Source organism: Hyaena hyaena, unplaced genomic scaffold (genome assembly GCF_003009895.1).
Source record: "Hyaena hyaena isolate Hyena2069 unplaced genomic scaffold, ASM300989v1 scaffold_992, whole genome shotgun sequence".
Classification (NCBI taxonomy): domain Eukaryota; kingdom Metazoa; phylum Chordata; class Mammalia; order Carnivora; family Hyaenidae; genus Hyaena; species Hyaena hyaena.
The window spans coordinates 604903-624923 of NW_024081625.1; the positions used below are offsets into that span (position 1 = coordinate 604903).

Below are 20021 nucleotides of genomic sequence, written 5' to 3' on the forward strand. Positions count from 1 at the left end.
TAAAAAAAAAAAAAAAAAAAAGAACAAGCTGGGCCAGAAGGGCAGTCACTGTAGAGGGCTCCACGCCGGGTCACCAGGAGGGGACAGGCACATGCCCAGGGCACTGAATGAAGCAGGCTGCGCGTCCCTCAGTTCCCAGCCAGTCTTCCCACCCTGAGAAACAGTTTGCTCACACACCAGCACAGTCATCCGGAGCCTGGCCTGCACCTGTCACCCCTTTCCTGGATGCCGTCACCTCCCCACATGGCTCCACCAGGCTCCTCACTGGTCTTGCGATGCTCCACAGAGGCCAGAACAACACTGGGAACATCAGAAGAGCCCAGGCTTCCTGGACCGGGCGCAGCCTCCCCGTCCCTCCCCCACAGAGCTGCCTCCACCAGCCTCCGCTCCCTGAAGCTCCCACGTCCCTCACGGCGTCCTGGTTTGAGCCTCAAGGTCTGCGACCCGGAGGCCCTGCCAATCTGGCGTGGCCATCTGCTGTTCGCCGCTCCCCCCCCCATCCCGTGCATGCACTTGTCTGACCAGTCATCTGACTGACCACTCACGTACTCAGCACTATCCTCCCCAGACACCCTGCTCACTTGTGTGCCCTGGGCACTGGGACCGCACTCGGCCACACACATGACTTCCAGTCTCGGCGTGCTCCTCCTGACAAGTGCTGGAAGCTTCCCATCCACAGATGAGAATGTGGAGCGGAGGCGCAGCCGTGGCTCCAGGCCACGTGCTGGCATCTGGCTCCGGGGCCTGTGCTCCCAGCCACCACACACACTCCCTGCAACCCCCTGCCCGGGGCGTCACGCCCACCCCCGACTGCAAACCAACACGCCGTGAAGAAGGGAACGGGCAGACGGCTCACAGAGGTCCACGTGAAAAGTGAAAGCCAGGGATGGCCCAGGTCTCTGGGAAGAAGACCCGGCCCCAGCGACACCTGCACGCCTGCACACACTTCCTGTTCATTCACTCAGTGAAGACACTACCGTTCTGCATCTAGATCTCTCCATTTACCGGGTTTTGGCAAAGCTCTGCATGAGTGCCGGCCATGCCCGGTGACGCAGGTGCTGCCACGCCTTCCCCAGGCAGGCGCTCCCCTCCGCCGGCTCTCGAGGTGCCGGACGACAGGCCGTTCTGAGAACATGCCTGTGTGGCAGTCCAGCTGAGGCAGACGCCTCTGCCGGTGACACCCCGGCGGGGGGCCCGCCCCTGCTCCCGCAGGGCCCCAGGGTGACAGGCACAGGGGCCTCGTGCCTTTCCTCCAGGACCGGGCGAGCATCCTCCCCTTCTCGTTTCTGCATTAGCTGCTCACACAGCCCGCTGATTAACCGGGTTATTCCAAGTTCTATTTGTAGACCTTCATGAAATATGTAACTTGACCGGCTTTAACATGTTTACAAATATTCTTCCCATTTGTCTTTGGCCGGCTTACCAAATGTGCACAGGTACCTGTTCCAGAGCACACGTGCGCCTATGTGTGCACGTGTGTGTTTATAAGCACAGGTATGTGTGCACGTGCACAGCCGTATTTGCACACGCACGGTATAAAACTTCCGCGCAGTAACACTGATCACTTCTCCTGTCCTTTATGGCTTCTGGAACTTCTGCTCTGCTTGAAGCTGAGGGCCTCCATCTTCAATATTATAAACAAATCCATCCATACTTTCTTCTAGAATTTTCATGATCTTGTAAGACTTTAATAATTCAAATCACTACTTTTAAAAAGTATTATCATAGTCTCTGTGTTCTGTTATTTAACTATGAAATATTTGTTGGAATGCAAGGAGTAAGTTAACTTTTTCTTTTAGAAACGATCAATTCTGACTGGAGCATAATAAAAAGGCAATGTTTATATTATCATCATGGATCTTATTTCTTTAGTTTGTTCACCATAAATTTTTCCTGATAACCAAAATTAGAAGAGGTTTTCCCAAATTATAGAGAAAAGTATGCAACAATAGACAATAAAATTATCATAACCTATCACTCTACTAGAAGAAAATCATTATTAACCCTTTATTCATATACATAAATCATATACGTGAATAGGTGTATTTCCAGTCTTTTTCTTCTTTATGTAGTTGAAGTGATACTGTATGTAATTTTTAACAACTTTACTGAAATAGGATTCTCCTTCTATACAATTCAGCATTTAGAGGGCGCAGCTCAGTGGTTTCAAGTATATTTACAGAGGTGGACACCCATCACCACCACCCATTTTAGAGCAGATTTATCACCCATCAGTGCTCACTCTCTGCTCCCCCACCAGCCCCTGACCTACTTCCTGTCTATGGATTTGTCTTCTCTGAAACTTTCACGTAAATGGAATCACAGAACATGCAGCCTGTGTGTCCGGCTTCTTCTAGGAGTGTGATGTCCTCACGGTTGACCCTGTTGCGGTTTGCGTCAGGGCTCCATCCCTGGCTGCGGCTGAACAACATTCTGATGTGTGGTCATAGAACACTTTATCCGTTCATTAGCTAATGAGTATTTGAGTTGTTTTCACTTTTTAGCAGTTATGAATAATGCTGCTATGAACATTCATGCGCAAGTTTTTTTACTGTGGTAAAATATTCATAAAATTACTACTTTAACTATTTTAAAGTGTATAATTTGCGGCATTAAGAACACGAACACTGCTGTGCTCCCCTCAGCCCCCAACACACATTTTTGTGTGGACAGGTGTCTTCATTTCTCTTGGGTCCACAGCCCGGAGCGGAATAGCTGAGTCTTACGGCAACTGTTTACCCTTTTGAGGAAACATCGTATTACAACCCAAATCTATGTTTTATAGTTTAACACAACATAGAACATCTTTTCTACATCATCTACATTGCTGAATGTGATGTTTCACAACCAAATCCAAACAATATCAATGGGATCAATACATGTACCGGATTCCTTATTATGTTTTTAAATTTACATCCAAGTTAGTTAGCATATAGGGCAACAGTGATTTCAGGAGTAGACAGAGTCTCTTATGTTTTGTCCCCCTCCCTGTTTTTATATTATGTTTGCTTCCCTTCCCTTATGTCCATCGATTTTATATCTTAAATTCCTCAGATGAGTGAAGTCATATGATATTTGTCTTTCCTTGACTGACTAAAGGCTCTTTCTATACTTTGGCTATTGTTGATAGCACCGCTATAAACTTGGGGTGCATGTGCCCCTTTGAAACAGCAAATCTGTATCCTTTGGATAAATACCTAGTAGTGCAATTGCTAAGTCATAGGGTAGTTTTATTTTTAATGTTTTGAGGCACCTCCATACTGGTTTCCAGAGGGGCCGCACCAGTTTGCATTCCCAGCAGAGCTCCTCTTTCTCCGCATCCTCGCCAACACCTGTCATTGCCTGTGTTGTTGATGTTGGCCATTCTAACTGGTGTGAGGTGGTATCTCATTGTAGTTTTGATTTGTATTTCCCTGATGATGAGTGACATTGAGCATGTTTTCATGTGCCTGTTAGCCATCTGGATGTGTTCTTTGGAGAAGTGTCTATTCATGTCTTTAGCCCATTCCTTCACTAGATTATTCAGTTTTTGGATGTTGAGTTTGATAAGTTCTTTATAGATTTTGGGTACTAACCCTTTATCTGATATGTCGTTTGCAAGTATCTTCTCCCATTCCCTCGGTTGCCTTTTAGTTTTGCTGACTGTTTCCTTCACCGTGCAGAAGCTTTTTATCTTGATGAGGTCCCACTGCCTCCGGAGAAGTGTTGAGTAAAAAGTTGCTGCGGCTGAGGTCAAAGAGGTTTTTGCCTGCTTTCTCCTCAAGAATTTTGATGGCTTCCTATCTTACATTTAGATCTTTCATCCATTTTGAGTTTATTTTTGTATGAGGTGTAAGAAAGTGGTCCAGGTTCATTTTGCTGCATGTCGCTGTCCAGTTTTCCCAGCACCATTTGCTGAATTGTCTTTCTTCCATTGGATATTCTTTCCTGCTTTGTCAAAGATTAGTTAGACATACGTTTTGTGGGTCTATTTCTGGGTTCTCTATTCTGTTCCATTGATCTGAGTGTCTGTTTTTGTGCCGGTACCATACCGTCTTGATGTCTGCAGCTTTGTAATATAGCTACAGTCCGGGACTGTGATGCCTCCTGCTTTGGTTTTCTTGTTCAAGATGGCTTTGGCTCTTTGGGGGTCTTTTCAGGTTCCCTACAAATTTTAGGCTTGTTGTCCTAGCTGTGTGAAGAATGCTGGTGTTATTTCGACAGGGATTGACATGTGTCCTGGATTCTTTAACTGGGAAACTACTAAAGAAAAGTCTCTAAAGTTTTCTGACTGAGACAACGCCCTACGGTGACCATTTCACTTGTAAGCGGCAGGGAAGTTTCGTGTGATGAGGGTCATGTTTGTTCTTTCTGAGCACTGGCGCTTTCTGTGGAGGTTCCACTTCCCGTTCGGTAAGGAGAGTCTGACCTCTTCCGGTCGTAACTTACTGTATACTTCTTACATAGAACTCACGTGATCTTCAGCTGGGGCACCTGGGTGGCTCAGCCAGTTGAGGTCTGAATTCAGTTCAGACTATGGTCTGATCTCTTAGTTCATGAGTTGGAGCCCCGAATCAGGCTCCCTGCTGTCCGCACGGAGCCCCAGAGGCAGATCCTCTGTCTCCCTCTCTCTGCCCCTTTCCCACTGGCGCTCTTGATGTGAAAAGTAAGCAAACATTAAAAAAAAAAAATGTTCAGCTAAAGTTGCAAACCTTCCTTTTGCTATCCAAATTTTGTTCAGTTACTTATCTTGCAAATCTGTAGCCAGAAGGACTAGGAAATGGCTCTTATTTATAAAAGAGTGGCTTGTGACTAGAAATGTCACTTTTCAGATAGTTAAAAAAACTGAATCATAGGAAAAGGACAAGAGGAGCCTCTCAATAAACTGACCTTAACAGCTACACCCGCCAGGTAGCAGGCTAAGCACTCAGTACGATTCTCCCCTGCAACCCTCACAAGTAGGTACTATTTCCGTACCATCCCCATTTTTTTCTAAGATTTAATTTTTTCAGTAATCTCTACACCCAACGTGGGGTTCGAACCCACAACCTCAGCTGAAGAGTTGCAAGCTCTGCTGACCAAACCAGCCAGGCGCCCCTGCACCATTCCCACCGTCAGGGAGAAAACTGAAGCCCAGAGACTGCGAGGCTATAAGAGGCAGAGCTGAAGCTCCAGGCCCGAGCCTTACCCCCTGTGAATCTCAGTTAAAAAGCTGTTCACTGCTTCTATTTCCTCTGACAGGCTGGACTATCTGACAGAAGAGAAGAGATCTTTATTATTTTCGGATTGCTGAAACTTAACATATCTCCTGGCAAACGGTAAATATTGACCAATACAAGACTGACAGACTCCAACATCAAGGTGAATCATTATTAGAATTATCTGACAAAGATTTTAAGCAGCATCAAAAATATGAGTTAACAGTAATTTAAAAATCTCTTTAAAGAAATGAAAAACTAGAAAATTTCACCAAAGAAATAGAACTCATGGGGCGCATGGGTGACTCAGTCAGTTAAGCATCCGACTTCGGCTCAGGTCATGATCTCATGGTTCGTGGGTTCGAGCCCCATGTCAGGCTCTGTGATGACAGCTAGCTCAGAGCCTGGAGCCTGTCTTCAGATTCTGTGTCTCCCTCTCTCTCTGACCCTTCCCTGCTCACGCTGTCTCTCTCTCTCTCTCAAAACTAAATAAAAACAGGGGTGCCTGGGTGGCTCAGTCAGTTAAGTGTCCAACTTTGGCTCAGGTCATGATCTCATGGTTCGTGGGTTCGAGCCTCGTGTCAGGCTTTGTGCTGACAGTCAGCTCAGGGCCTGGAGCCTGTTTCAGATTCTGTGTCTCCCTCTCTCTCTGACCCTCCCCTGCTGTCTCTCTCTTTCTCTCAGAAATTAAAAAAAAAAAAAAAATTAAAAAAAATTTTTTTTAAATAAAAACATTAAAAAAAAAAGAAATAGAAGTCATAAGAAGGAAGACCAACTGGAAATTCTACAACAATGTACAATTGACCTTTGAACAACACGGGGGCTGGGGCACTAACTGCATGCACAGTAAAAACCTGCATATAACTTTTGGCTTCCCAAGACTTACTGCTAACATAAACAGTGGATTAATACATACTATGTAGGTTACACAAATTATATACTGTAGTGAGGTTAAGAGAAAAGGAAATGTTATTAAAAACATCATAAGTAAGATAAAATACGTTCACAGCACCATCCTGAAAAAACTCCACATACCTATGGACCCACATACTTCAAAGCAGCATTGTTCAAGTGTCAGCTGTAATAACAAAAATAAAAATCTTGCTGGATGGACTAAATAGGATGAAGACAAAGGAGAGAATCCATGAACTTGAGGACAATTTACCTGGTCTGATGAACAGAGAGAAAATAGAAAAAAAAGAAGAGAAAGAGGAAGGAGGAGTCTCAGAGGCCCATGGGACAATAACAAAAGAACACATGTTTGTATCCTTGGAGTCAAAGCAGGAGGGAGCACGTGGGACTGAAACACTATTTGAGGAAATAATGGCTGAAAATCCTAAATTAGGCAGGAGACATAAACCTACGGATCCAAGAAACTGAGCCAACTCCAAAACGGTTCTGTCCAAAGACTGCTATGGACTCAATGCTTGTGTCCCCCCAAATCTCTATATGAAGCCCCAACATGATGGTGTTAGGAGGAGGGGCCTCTGGGAGGTCACGAAGAAGGGGCCCTGTGGTGGGGTCAGTGCCCTCATTGTAAGAAGAGACCAGAGACCCTCTGTGCTGCGCTCCCTCTGTCCCGTGAAGACACGACAAGAAGACAGCTGTCTGAAGGTGAGCTTTCGTCAGTAACCAAATCTGCCAGCACCTGATCTCAGACCGAGAGATAAAGGTGGTTGTTTAAGCTCCGGTCTGTGGTGGTGTTACAGCCTGAACTGATGAAGACACCAAGACACACCGGAGCTCGATTTCTGAAAACCAGAAACAAAGAACGACTCTTGAAAGCAGACAGAGAGGTAGGGCACCTGAGTGGCTCAGTCGGTTAAGCGTCCGACTTCGGCTCAGGTCATGATCTCATGGTCCGTGAGTTCGAGCCCCACGTCGGGCTCTGTGCTGACAGCTCGGAGCCTGGAGCTGCTTCAGATTCTGTGTCACCTCTCCCGCTTGTTCTCTAGCTGTCTCTCAAAAGTAAATAAACATTTAAAAAAAAAAAAAAGTAGACAAAAAACACTCATATAAGTAATTCCCCATAACTTGTGTTTAGGGAAACACAAATTTGAATGGCATCCAATTTCCCATGGAAGCCGCCAGCAGCCAGAGAGAAGCGGCACTCTCTCCAGGTGCTGGAGCAACAGGACCACCCCCGCGTAATCCATATCCTGTGAGAACGTCCTCCAGGAAGCAGGAAGGACAGCATTTTCTCAGAGGAAGAAAAATGATGAGAATTTGTCACCAGCAGCAGACTAACTATGAAAGAATGAGCAAAGAAGGTCCTCAGACAGAAAGAAAATTATAACAGAAGAAATCTTGAACTTGAAAAAGCAAGAATAGAACGAATAAAAATACAACAGGTAATCCTAATGAATTTAAAAACTCCTATTTGCTCACTGAAGCAAAGTTAATAAACACATCTGATATGGTGCTCAACATAAGTAGAGAAAATACAACAATTATCCTTTAAATGTAGGGAGAGGCAAGGGGGCTAAAGGGAAGTTTGGCTCCCATACGTCACAAGGGATAAAGCTTCAACAGCCGCGAGCGAGCTACAGTACCACGTGCAAGCTAGTGCCTGGAGGAGCTGCACTATAACTACACCAGGTCCTTAAAATTATGCAAGTGACCCAATGCGCGGGGGGGGGGGGGGGGATAAGAAAGATGTAAAAGAGGAACAAGACACAGAGAAAACAAGTAACAAAATGAGAGACTTAGGTCCTAACATCAATATTTACCTTAAAATGTAAACGGTCTCAACACTAATTAAGGCAGACTGACCAAATGGATTTAAAAAACACCATCCAGGGGGTGCCTGGGGGGTCAGTCAGTTGAGTGTCTGACTCGATTTTGGCTCCAGTCATGATCTCCTGGCTCGTGGGATCGAGCCCCACATCGAGCTCTGTGCTGACCCCATGGAGCCTGTTTGGAATTCTCTCTCTCTCTCTGCACCCCTACTCATGTGCAAGCACTCTCAAAATAAACATTAAAAAAAAATCATCCAACAATCCAACAATTCCTTATCTATTAAGAAGCCCACTTCAAATACAATGGAATAAATAGACTGAAAGTTTTAAAAGATAGAAAAGACAGACCACTGTAGACATTAATGAAAAGCAAGCAGGAGAGACTATATTAATAGCAGATAAAGTGAATTTCAGAATAAGGAAAATTACTAGAAACAAAAAAGATATTACATAATGATACCCAGGTCAATCTACCAGAAAAACAAGATGATCCTAAATGTGTATGCACCAAATAAGAGAGCACCAAAATATATAAATCAGAAGCTGACAGAGCTAGAAGGAGAAATTGACAAATAAGCAATTATAATTGGGGACATCAATAACCACCTTCCTCAGCAAGAACACAGAAAAACTGAACAATGCCATGAACAAACAGGGTCTGACATAAAATACTCCACTCGACATCAGAACAAGTGACTTTGGAGCACTTACCACAGACTGTATCTGAGGCCACAAGACAAACTTCAACAATTTAAAAGAATTAAAATCATACAAAGTATGTTTGTTCTGGGGCACCTGGGTGGCTCAGTTAAGCATCTGACTTCAGCTCAGGTCATGATCTCACCATTTTTGAGTTCAAGCCCCACGTTGGGCTCTGCACTGACAGTGTGGAGCCTGCTTGAGATTCTCTCTCTCTCTGCCTCTCTATCTCTCTCTCTTTGTCCCTCCCGATCTCTCTCTCTCTCTCTCCCCCCAAATAAATAAACATTAAAAACAAAACCAGAGTGTGTTTGCTCTGTGACCAGAGTGGAATTAAACTAGAAATCAGTAACAGAAAGACAACAGGTAAACCTCCACAAACACTTCGAAACTAAGCAACAGACTTCTAAACAATCCACAGATCAAAGAGGAACTTCAAAGGAAATGTTTTAAGTTAGCTGAACTACATGAAGATAAAAATACAACATATCAAAATAAACGAGATGCAGCCAAGACAGTGCTGCAAGGGAAATGTGTAGCACTAAACACTCATAGGAGAAAAGAAGAAAGGTTTCAAGTCGATAATCTACATTCACAGCACAAGAACCTACACAAATAACAGCCAAAATGCACAGTAGGAAAACAAAACAGAAGGGTAGAAACCAATCAAAGTAAAGACAGAAAAAGAAAGGAAAAAAGCCAATGAAACAAAGAGCAGGTTCTTTAAAGAGATTAAAAAAATTGTCAAACCTCTAGAAATACTGACAAAGAAAAAGAGAGAAAGCGCGAGTTACCAAGCTCAGGAGTAAACAGGAAACATTACTGCAGACCTTACGGACATCAAAAGGATGATAAAGGAATACTACAAACACTTCTGCACATGTAAACTCCACAAGTGAAACGAGATGAACCCATTCTTTGAAAAACCAAGCTACCACAATTCAACAAAATATAGACAATTTGTAGATAATTTGAATAGCCTCATAACCATTAGGCAAACTGAATTTGTAATTTAACAAAAATCCTCCCAAAGAAATCTCAAGACCCAGATAGTTTCACTGGAGAGTTCTACCAAATATTTAAGGAAGAATTAACAGCAGTTTTATACAATGTTTTCCAGAAAAAGAAAAAGAAGAAACATTTCCCAAATCGTGTTAGGAACGTAGTATTACCCTACCACCAAAACCAGAAATAGAGAGTACCATAAAACAAAGGTACACATCATTATCTCTCATCAACTCAGACACAAAAAGCCTCAACAAAATATTAGCTAATTGGAAGACAATAATGTATAAAAAGAATTATATACCACAACCAAGTAGGATTCATTCTAGGTATGTAAGGCTGGTTTGACTTCCAAAAATCAATGGATGTAATCTACCATGTCAACTGGCTAAAGAAGAAAAACCATACAATCATATCAACAGATGCAGAAAAAGCATCTGACAAAATCCAACATGTGCTCACAATAAAAACTCTCGGCAAACTCTCAGAGATCAGAAGGGAACTTCCTAGAATTAATAAAAACCCAACAGTTAACATTGCATTTAACGGTGAAAGAATGGATGCTTTCCCTTTCAGATGAGGAAAAAGGCAGGAACATTCACTCACATAATCTTACTCAACAAAGTACTGGAAATTCTAGCCAGGGAAACAGGGCAAGAAGAGTAAATAAAAGGTATATAGAGAAAGAAGAAATAAGTTGACAGATCTCAGCATTGCAAAGTGGTTCCAAAAGAAATTTCAAAAAAGTCTACTAATTTATAAGCTATGGTATCATTACTGTGAGACATGAAATAAATATAGTATCTGGAAATACTTAAAGCACAATATTTATATACATACAGTATATTTGCTTATTAAACTCAAGCTTACAGAGGGCTGCCTGGGTGGCTCTGTCAGTTAGGCATCCGACTTCAGCTCAGGTCATGATCTCCTGGTTCGTGAGTTCAAGCCCCGCATTGGGTTCTATGCTGACAGCTCAGAGCCTGGAGCCTGCTTCAGATTCTGTGTCTCCCGTCCCCGTCCCTTCCCCCATTCACGATCTGTCTCCCTCTCTCTCTATCAAGAATAGATAAACATTAAAATAAATAAAATAAATAAAAAATAAACTCAAGCTTACAGTCCTAACCCACATGCAATTTACCTTCAAATTTTATGGGGCTCCTCACATTTTCCAAGTGATTTATTTTCGGGCTGGTGTTCTTGTACTAGTATGCACAGCATAACCTATGACTTTCTGGGAAATTTATTTTTCCACTTTTAATTTGACTTCTTTCCACATGAGCCTAGGCAAGTGTGGCTCAGGTCTTGGGGTTATGTTATTGAGATAAGGAAAAAAGGAAATGGCAACGGGGACACAATAATCCCCATGATGACAGCGTGCACACGCACCATCACGCACACGGTCAGACGCACAATCTCACACGACCTCACGTACGGTCACACACGGCATGTTCCAGGCATTGTTCTAAGCACTTTTAGATCTTAGCCCATTTAGTCCTAACTACCCTGTTAGGGAGTAACATCATCCCCACTTTCTAGATGACAACACTGAGGGAGAGTGAGGTTAAGGAACTTGCCCAAGGCCGACCGAGCTGGAGCCTGACCCCAGGCACGGTGACTCCGGAGACCACGTGCTCTGCCTGCTCAGGACAAGCTCTAAACATCTCTTCGGAAGACATACTAAACAGCATTTTGGCGACCAGACGGCGGAAGCTGGAGAGCGAGCGGAGACGAAGGAGCGCGGCGCTCACCTGGAGTAGGCGCCGGCCCCGGCCTGGATAAGGGTGGGCAGGCCGGCGATGAACAGGCCCAGCTGCACGTCCTGCACCACGAGCATCCCAAGCAGCACCGCGCTGTAGTCGACTTCGCCTGCTTGAGGAAAACGTATCAATGGCACAGGTTTAGGTTAAGTTAAAGTGTCCCATGTCAAAACAGTCATCATGCATATTTCCAAAGTAATTTAAATTCTGCTACTTTAATAACAGAATACAGACTTTAGAGTCTCTTCTAGAGCAAACACTGAAACATCTTCAACATGGGAAACATCTTGTAAAGAAAATTTCCAGGATATTTCCAGCACTTGTTACTAATAGACTTACAGAAAAAACGCCATCATGGGAAGATGGCAAGGGACACAAGAGTATGGCGAGCCTGGATAACCACGTTACTTTCACTCTGTGTCCACAGAACACAGGAAATGCGCCTTTAAGTCCAAGCTTTCTCTCGCCCCTAAGCTACTCAGGAGACCCGGCCCCGCCCCCTGCTGGCTGCACCTGCTGGCTGACCTGGCTGACAGGTCGCCTTCCCTCCAGCTGGCCACCACGGCCACAGTGAGCGTCTATCACTGACACAAACGCAGAGCGGCTCTTCAGCTGGATGGAACGGAAGGCAGTAGCCAGGGCTGCCCGAAGGGACTATGCGGCTCCTCCACAAAGACAACCGGAAATGGGCACCATTTTCCATGAACTCCATGCCTCCCACAGTTCTGGCTTTGGACCAAACTTTTAACTGTCATGTTCCCCCACAAAATAATCTTTTTTTTTTTCCTTAAAAAATAAAAAAAAGCAACTGGCAGTAACAGATATTTAAAGGCTAATCTGATAAGAGTAATCTCACAGAAAAGGAAAAGAATAAGCAAACCAAATAAAATTAAAATCCCTCATCACCAGCAAAAGTCACACTTGTTAGAAGTTCAGGTAATCCAGGAGCCTTGTTTTACTTACCATGCAAAGTTAAATTTTTGGTACATAAAATATCTGGGCTTAGAATTTGATTGATTGATTGATTTGGTTGATTGATCGAATTTTAAAACATTCTAAGTGGACAGGCCTAGGATTGTTGTGGCTAAAGCCTTACAACTTAGAAGTGAAGAGGAATTCCCCACGCTAATAACAGATGAGTGAGGACACTTCAAAAATCCATAATTTTCAACAAACACCTCAACAGGCCCCTGCCTGCCTGTGGCACTCCCGATCCTGAGACTCTGCTCCTGATCCCGGGAAGCGCGCCAGGCCCTGTGCTCGCAGCCACGCTGCGGTCTCCCTCCCCAAGTCCTCAGAAGAGGTGAGCGGATTTCAGCCCAGCACCAATAATGGTGCCTCTCTCTGGCTTTCACAGAACAAGAGCAAAACAGTGAAAATCACTAACGAGTTCACAGGATATAAACCAGCAGTGCTGTTGAAGCTGAGCCTGCCAGCGTGAGCCACCCAGGACGTTCGTCCCTAAGCTGCTCACGCAGGCTGGCTCTGCTAGTTAGGTCCAGTAACGATCAGAGGCCAGTGTTGCCAGTACAGACGTGAAACTAGCCCCAAAGAGGTGAAAATACCCTCAATCACCAAAGCATCTGTCACATAGTTTATAGGAAAAAAGGTATCAAAAGTCCGCAGCCAGAGTTAAAGCAGTGAACAGAGCGCATCTGCCACTCTACCTCAGGCTGCACGTAACAAACCCGCCGCGTCACCTCCCATGAGGGCAACTGGGGACGTCAGGTCCGGCGCGGCATTCATCCCTTAAACCACCAATTCTGCGGGACACTTTCCGATGTGGATTTCTTTCTTCCTTTTAAGTGTGGTCCTCAAACCATCCTAAATCAATGAGCATGTAAAAGTTGTTTTCTTAATCCAGTGGAGACTGGAAAAGCTGAATTGCTGAGGGTGTCAGTTCCCGAGTGAACACAGTGCGAGGGCCCGTGACTGTTAGGAAAGCCCGGGGAGGGGGTGGAGAGGGAGCTGCAATGTTTTTTCTAACAGGACTTTGGAGTGAATTCAAGCCAATTAATTCAATTAAGCCAATACTTCAGCATGTCATCACTTACCTTCTTTTTCACCCCGGGCACTGCCCACGAGGAATCTGGACACTAAGGGTGTGCTTGATAAGGACAGGCACGTAGAAATAAAGACGCTCTGAGTGGGTCTGATCTGTAAAAGGTGTCCCCATAACAAGCCAAATGCGATCATTAACAGTGTCATGTAACACGGTCCTTGTAAGGCTATCTTCCAGACCTTGGAGAGAACACATTTGTTTACACATGTTTTAGTGATGACGGTCATCCCTTGACCAGCACCATGCAGGGTGCATGCACATATACCGCCTGGTCTCAGCCTAAAACGTTCAGGAAGTAGCTCTGTAGTAGACACATCAGCACGATACCCGAAGTCGTAATCTGAACACAATAAAAACAGTAAACACTTCTGTCGGCTTACCGAGTGCTAAGTTTTGTTACAGGGACGAAACACGCATGCCTCTCTGTGCAATGCAGTTCTGTGCACCTATAATCTAATCCTCAGAACACATCTCAGAAGTAGACAGCACAATTACTACCTTTTCTAGATGAAAATACAGAAGCTCACTAACTTGTCCATAGTCACATGGAAGTCAATGTCAGGACACAGACCTACGCAGCATGGCTCAATAATCAAATACTGATGAGGCACCTCAGTGTGCTCTCAGTGCTGTTAGACATAACGGAAAATGTGAAGGAAATCAGGTTTGATTCTAACTCTCCAAGGTTTTTAATGGAGTAGAACAGGCATGATACTAAAAACTATCTGACGTTTATACAAACATGAATGGTACATATTGACGAAAGAAATTAACCCAAAACTCATCCTATCCTACTTGAAAGCACTTACTCATTTTCTTCTCACCCTATACCCCCTCGGGCAAAACCAGCTCGCTCCGGCAAGGGCACAAGGGGACCCGGAGGAGGCCAAGGGGCGCAGGGCCCGGCCCAGACGCTCTGAGGCAAACTGCTGCCCCAGCAGCTGGCAAGCGTCATCTGTGTCTCTGGGTGCTCTGAAGGGTGTGACCTTTTCCTCCTCTGCTCTGCTTCCTGACAAAAATGAACACTTCTTTCAAAATCACAACACTGTCTTCAGGAATCTGAGCAGCTGCAAGGCTCTTCCTAAGGCTGGGTACCGACTTGCTGCTGTGGCCAAATGGGCACATGCCCACCCTGGCCGCCCCACAGCCACAGCCGGTCGCCAGGCTGCCTGTCCACCACAGCAGCGCCCAACTTCAGGAACGAGTTACAAGCGCCTCCCAACACCATCAAGCCCTGAGTCAAATGGAGGGACACTGACAGACACAAAGGAAATGAAGGCTCAGCCCTCCGCACAGAGCCAGTCTGTCCTTGGCCACGTGTCTCTGGCCAACCCAGGCTCCACGCTCGCCTTCCAGAGAGAGGTGAGCCCCTGAGGCTGCTTCTCCGAGGTTCGGATTCCATTCTCCGTGCTTCCTGCACCTAGGAGTGGCGATGGCTGCTGTGGTTAATGGCCTTCCAACGGCTCCCCCCTTCCCGTGTCACAGCCAAGAGCGGCAGGGAGGCCGGGGCGCACCTACAGACCCGGCACAACTGCTGGGGAGGCCGGCAGGCTGGGTTTTAAGGGTTCCAGGTTTCAGGGTAGCCACTCCTACAAGCAGCATCAGTCAGGGTATCTCTGCCCACAAGGGACCCTGGAGCTCAGGATGGAGCCCACTGCCGGCTGAGCACCTTGGGTCTCAGCACCAGTCTCTCTACTCTGCCTTCTACATCCGTAGACTCTCAAAGGCCAGACTAACGATTTCTGAGGTCGCTACCAAACCTTGGTCAGGAGGGCTGGGATCTATTAGCCCAAGGAGCACAGTGTGGAGCAAATAACAGTGGGAAATGTGGGCAGTGCCCATAGATTCTTGCCCCACGTGGGGCATCTGGGCGCCCCGGTGCTACCAGAAACACAGGCCCTCAGGCCACACATTACCAGACCCTGGGGTTCAGCAGGGTCCCAGGCAACTCCCCACGTCAGAATTCACAGCGGCCTGGTCTCCGTGCTTCTGCACCACAGCCGCACACCGTCTCGGGCTCCATTTTTCTCATCTCTTGACCCAGGACTTCTGTCCACAACCCAATACATCCCTCTGAAATCCCAGAACCGAAGCCCCACACGGGAGGGCCACGTGGCTGTGCACGATGCCTCATACTCAGTAGCCACCAGTGTCTGGAACAAGGTTACTGTGGGAACAAATAAGGAGAAAAGGGGAGGAGAGGGCGCCTGGGTGGCTCAGTCAGTTGAGCTTCAGGCTCCTCGCTGACAGCATGGAGCCTGCTTGGGACGCCCCCTCACCCTCTCCCTTTGTCCCTCCCCCTCTGCCCCTCCCCCTCTCGCTTGAGCTCTCTCTCTCAAAACAAAAAAGCAAATATTAAAAAGAGAAAAGGAGAAAAAGGGGAGAAAACGCAGCCCCCAGGCAGGGAGACAGAGGCGAGGAGCCAGCACGTGAAAGCTGAGCACAAGGGGAGCCAGGGCACCGCCAGGCAGGGGCGCAGGCACCCACCCAGCAGGACACGCTATCAGAGGAACGACTGCGGCTGTCCTCAGTGCCGACAATTAAGTAGTTCCTAGACCTCAGCGTTCCGAAGTTTCCACTCAGACTTTCAGGGGTTTCCCAGAGGCTCTAAGAGGGCCTTTCAGCAATTATTATTTCAAAACCCCACTGAATGATTTTCCGAACGAGGGGCGCTTGGGGAGCCCACGATCTCACCAGCCGCTTCAACTGCGCTAACACTCTGCCTGCTCTTCACGCTGGAGAAACACAAATATGTCACTTGCTAGTGTAGCTTATCAGGCATGGTTAACCCTTCTGCAATCCGAGCTCGGAGGCCTGAAAAGGACCAGGCTGCCATCCTCCTGCAAGCCTGTCACAGGGAGCTGACGAGTGAGGATTCGTGCCAGGGGGGGCCACAGCTCACCCCAAAGTCACTAAATAGATGCCGCGTCCCCGGGAAGCTTCCTTCCGCTTCTCAGACCACAGCACGCTTCCTCCTTGACACGCGCACACACCCTCCTTGCCAGGCCCTCCTAAGGCTGCATCGCCAGGCGCCCATCAGCATAAAACCCGAAGCCCCAGAAGCCAGCGCCACACCGGGAACAGCGTGTAGTTTCATACGGTGAAAACGTTCTTCACGTGATGCTGGATGAAGTTCTCATTGAAACGTGACTGGTACAGTGGTGAAAAATATAAATTACGATAAGTCAGAGCAAATCCGACTATGTAGATGAGGAGACCGACATCCACGGTGTGGGACACTCTGCTGACACCCCAAGGCCAGTCGATGCAGAAGCCGAGCTCTGCCCCTATCTGCCCCAAGCCACAAGTAACTGCCGCTGTCTACTGTCAGCCTCCCTCAACTCAACACGCGAAAACCCAGGGGAGCCTGCGCTGACCGAGAAGCAGGGACGGTGGCAGAGGACGACCTTCCCGTCCACAGGCTCCTGGCTCCCCCACAGCCGCAGGTCCCGGCCACGGTGCCGTGTCCAGCACGCCCCTGACCACAGCTCACAGGAGAGAGCGGCGTCCTTGAAACTCTGGGTTCAGAACTTAACATACAGAGGTTAGGCCAGAAGCATGTAAAAAGACACAAAAGTACCTGGAGAAAACACTAAAGTGACTCAGAACGCTTCATGAGGAGGCGCATCTGGAGAAGTATTTAAAGGAAGTGATGGTAATCGGGAGATGGACAAATGGAGCTTTCAAAAGAAAAAAGAGAACAAAGAGAGAGGTCAAAGAGTAACAGGGTGAATGAAGGCCAGTGTTTCAACATATTTTTCTTCGCTATCTCACCATCTTGCAGCATCCTTCCCAGCTACACAATGCTTGTCAAGTAGCTGTGACAGTGTGACCATCAGACACCCAGGTTGCTCCTCAGCTTTCAGAAAAATGCTACAATGAGAAGCTGAATACCTTTGTGGGTTAAGTTTTGAAAAAACACGCACTTCATTCTTTCCTTTGGACAGAGACCCAGGGGCAGCTCCATCAGGTGAAGGCCCATCAGTCGCCCTGCAAAGCCGCCTTTCTAACCGACCAGCCCTCACAGTGACTCGAGAGCCACCGACCGGCCTAGCCTGGGGTCCACCAGCACTGCTGTCACCTGCGCTGCTCTTCTGCCCCCTCCCTCCTGCCCGCTCTGTAACTGACTACCTTGCTCTTCTGTGAGGTATCTGTCTAAAAACACAAGAGCTTTTAATTAACTCGCTTCTGACTTACTCCAACTATTTTCATTTCTGGAATACTTCAGTATTCACAGTAATAATTCTAAAAGCCAACAAATTTAGAAGGCGACTATTGCTTTCCTTAGTTTCACATTTGTTCATACACGTGGTCCTGTTATTAAGTCTTTCAGATACTTTCAATTCACAGTGATAGAACAAAAAAATCAAATCTTGCCATTTATTTAGGAATTAGAATTAGAAATTTTTTTCTAGGGTAACAAACTGAACATTCGATCCCTAAGATGGTTCAGCCTCTAGTGGTTTTGGACCTTTATGGAGGGACCCCAGATGTTAAATTTCAAACATATCACTTCTCAGACCTTTTCTGGAATTAGCCACAGGAAAGCTAATTTTATTTATTCACTGAATTTCTATTTTCTAGTATTTTTTATCTTTTAGAATTTACATTCCAAAAGTAAAAAGTATATTCTGTTCTAAAACACTTAATTTGAGGGGTGCCTGGGTGGCTCAGTCGGTTGAGCATCTGACTTTGGCTCAGGTCATGATCTCACGGTTCATGGGTTCGAGCCCCACGTCAGACTCTGTGCTGACTGCCAGCTCGGAGCCTGGAGGCTGTTTCAGATTCTGTACCTCCCTCTCTCTCTGACCCTCCCCTGCTCACGCTCGCACTCTCTCTCTCTCTCTCAGAAATATAAAAAACAAAACAAAATAAAAAGAATATAAAAAAAACAATAAAACACTTAATTTGAAAGTCAAATCATGAACAAACAAAAACCATGTGATGTTAACTGGGGCGATAACATAGCTTGGTGAGGCTCTTACCTTTCTCAGCCTTTCCGGAGAGAACTCCAGGCCCACAAGAAACAGAGTAAAGAACACGCCAACCTCTCCTAAGGTCTCCACCTGCACAACAGACTGGAAACAAAAATTTAAAGCCACACAAGTTAATGTATTTAACAAACGAAGTGTACTTCAAGGGACAATCTTGTACTAACATACTTAGTGGGAATATCCTTAACAAAACAAAACCAAAAAAAAAAACCACAGTATTTTTTTTAAAACTACTTCTCTGAATGTCCTCTATGCCTGAGGTAACTTGAACTTCCAGATACATGGTTTCTTTTTTTTCCTTTTTCTTAATTAGCTGAAGGACTATTTTCATCTTTTTTCCTAAGAACCAGCTCACGAATTCCCCCATTTTCAGGTTCAGTAACTGCCTCTGCTCTCATTACTGCCTTCCTTCACTTCCTCTGGAGGATGGGGAGGGCACTGAACCGGAGATGGACGTTTTCATCAAGATGTCCCACTTTCCGTTGGGTCTGCCGGGGCGGGCCTGCACGTGATTATGTGTACAGACTTTTGTCCTGGGAACCGAATGTGGCCACATCCCCACAGGTTTTGATATACAGTGTTCGTGTGTTCCATGTTTGTACTGATCCTTTACTTGCTACTTACCTTTTTATGCTCTTGCGTTACACCAGAGAATGCGGTCTCTCCAGTTACACTCGGCACTCCCTGTATTATTTATACATATGGTTTCCACTGAACCACAGACTGAGTGTCTGAAAGGAGAGCAGGCAGGTCTCCACGTGTGCAGGCCCCACCCTGCTGTGCAGGGACGCGCGTGCACCCTGCCGGACCCCGACAGGGCACACGCAGCCCTCTGTTTACTGGGATCTCCCTCCTCCCTTACTGATTTTATTCTCCTTGAACTTTGCTTATTGTATATTTTTTTCCTGACATCATCTGTAAACCCGTATCTTTCTTTTTTTTTTTTTTTAATTTTTATGTTTTATTTATTTCTAGGAGAGAGAGAGAGAGACATCGTGAGCAGGGGAGGGTCAGAGAGAGAGAGAGAGTCACAGGCTGAAACAGGCTCCAGGCTCTGAGCTGGCAGTCAGCACAGAGCCCGACGCGGGGCTCAAACCCACCAACCGCGAGATCATGACCTAAGCGAAAGTCGGACGCTTAACCTACTAAGCCACCCAGGCGCCCCATAAACCTGTATCTTTCAATAGGCAAGTTCATTCCACTTATATTCACTGTGATAACAGATTAGATTTCTTTTTCTCCTTTGCCTCCTGGCTTCCGTACCTCCTGCTTTTATTTTTCTTCCATTTTTAAAATGAGGCTGTAACTGATGACTTCCAAGTAACATACTTAAACCTGTACTTTTCAGTAGAAGCCTGTTAACTTCGTCCTAGGAAAAGAGAAGTACTCCGGAACAGTCACACTTCCTCCACTTACCACCTCCCATTTTGGCTCATATGCTCTTGGGTCTTCACCTCGTTACCGTAATTACATTATTTACCAAGATATAGCGTATCCGTTAGGAACTGTAATGTTAGTAGCCTCTGGTTATATTTATTACCTTACTCAGTCTCCTTTATTATTATTCAGCCTTAATTCTTGGCTTA

At 46.0% G+C, this 20021-nt stretch overlaps 1 protein-coding gene across 3 annotated transcripts in view; it reads right to left on the reverse strand.

Moving 5' to 3' along the window:
* The window catches only part of TMCO3 (transmembrane and coiled-coil domains 3), a 50805-nt gene that overhangs the window by 13696 nt on the left and 17088 nt on the right, over window positions 1-20021 (reverse strand). For 2 of the 3 annotated variants that reach the window (XM_039221614.1, XM_039221613.1), the window contains 3 exons: window positions 18427-18519; window positions 13434-13620; window positions 11371-11491 (listed from right to left, as the gene is read on the reverse strand). In XM_039221614.1, coding sequence (XP_039077545.1) covers window positions 11371-11491; window positions 13434-13620; window positions 18427-18519 — 401 coding nt within the window. The remainder of the gene's footprint in view (window positions 1-11370; window positions 11492-13433; window positions 13621-18426; window positions 18520-20021) is intronic. The other variant, XM_039221615.1, reaches the window with a different exon arrangement.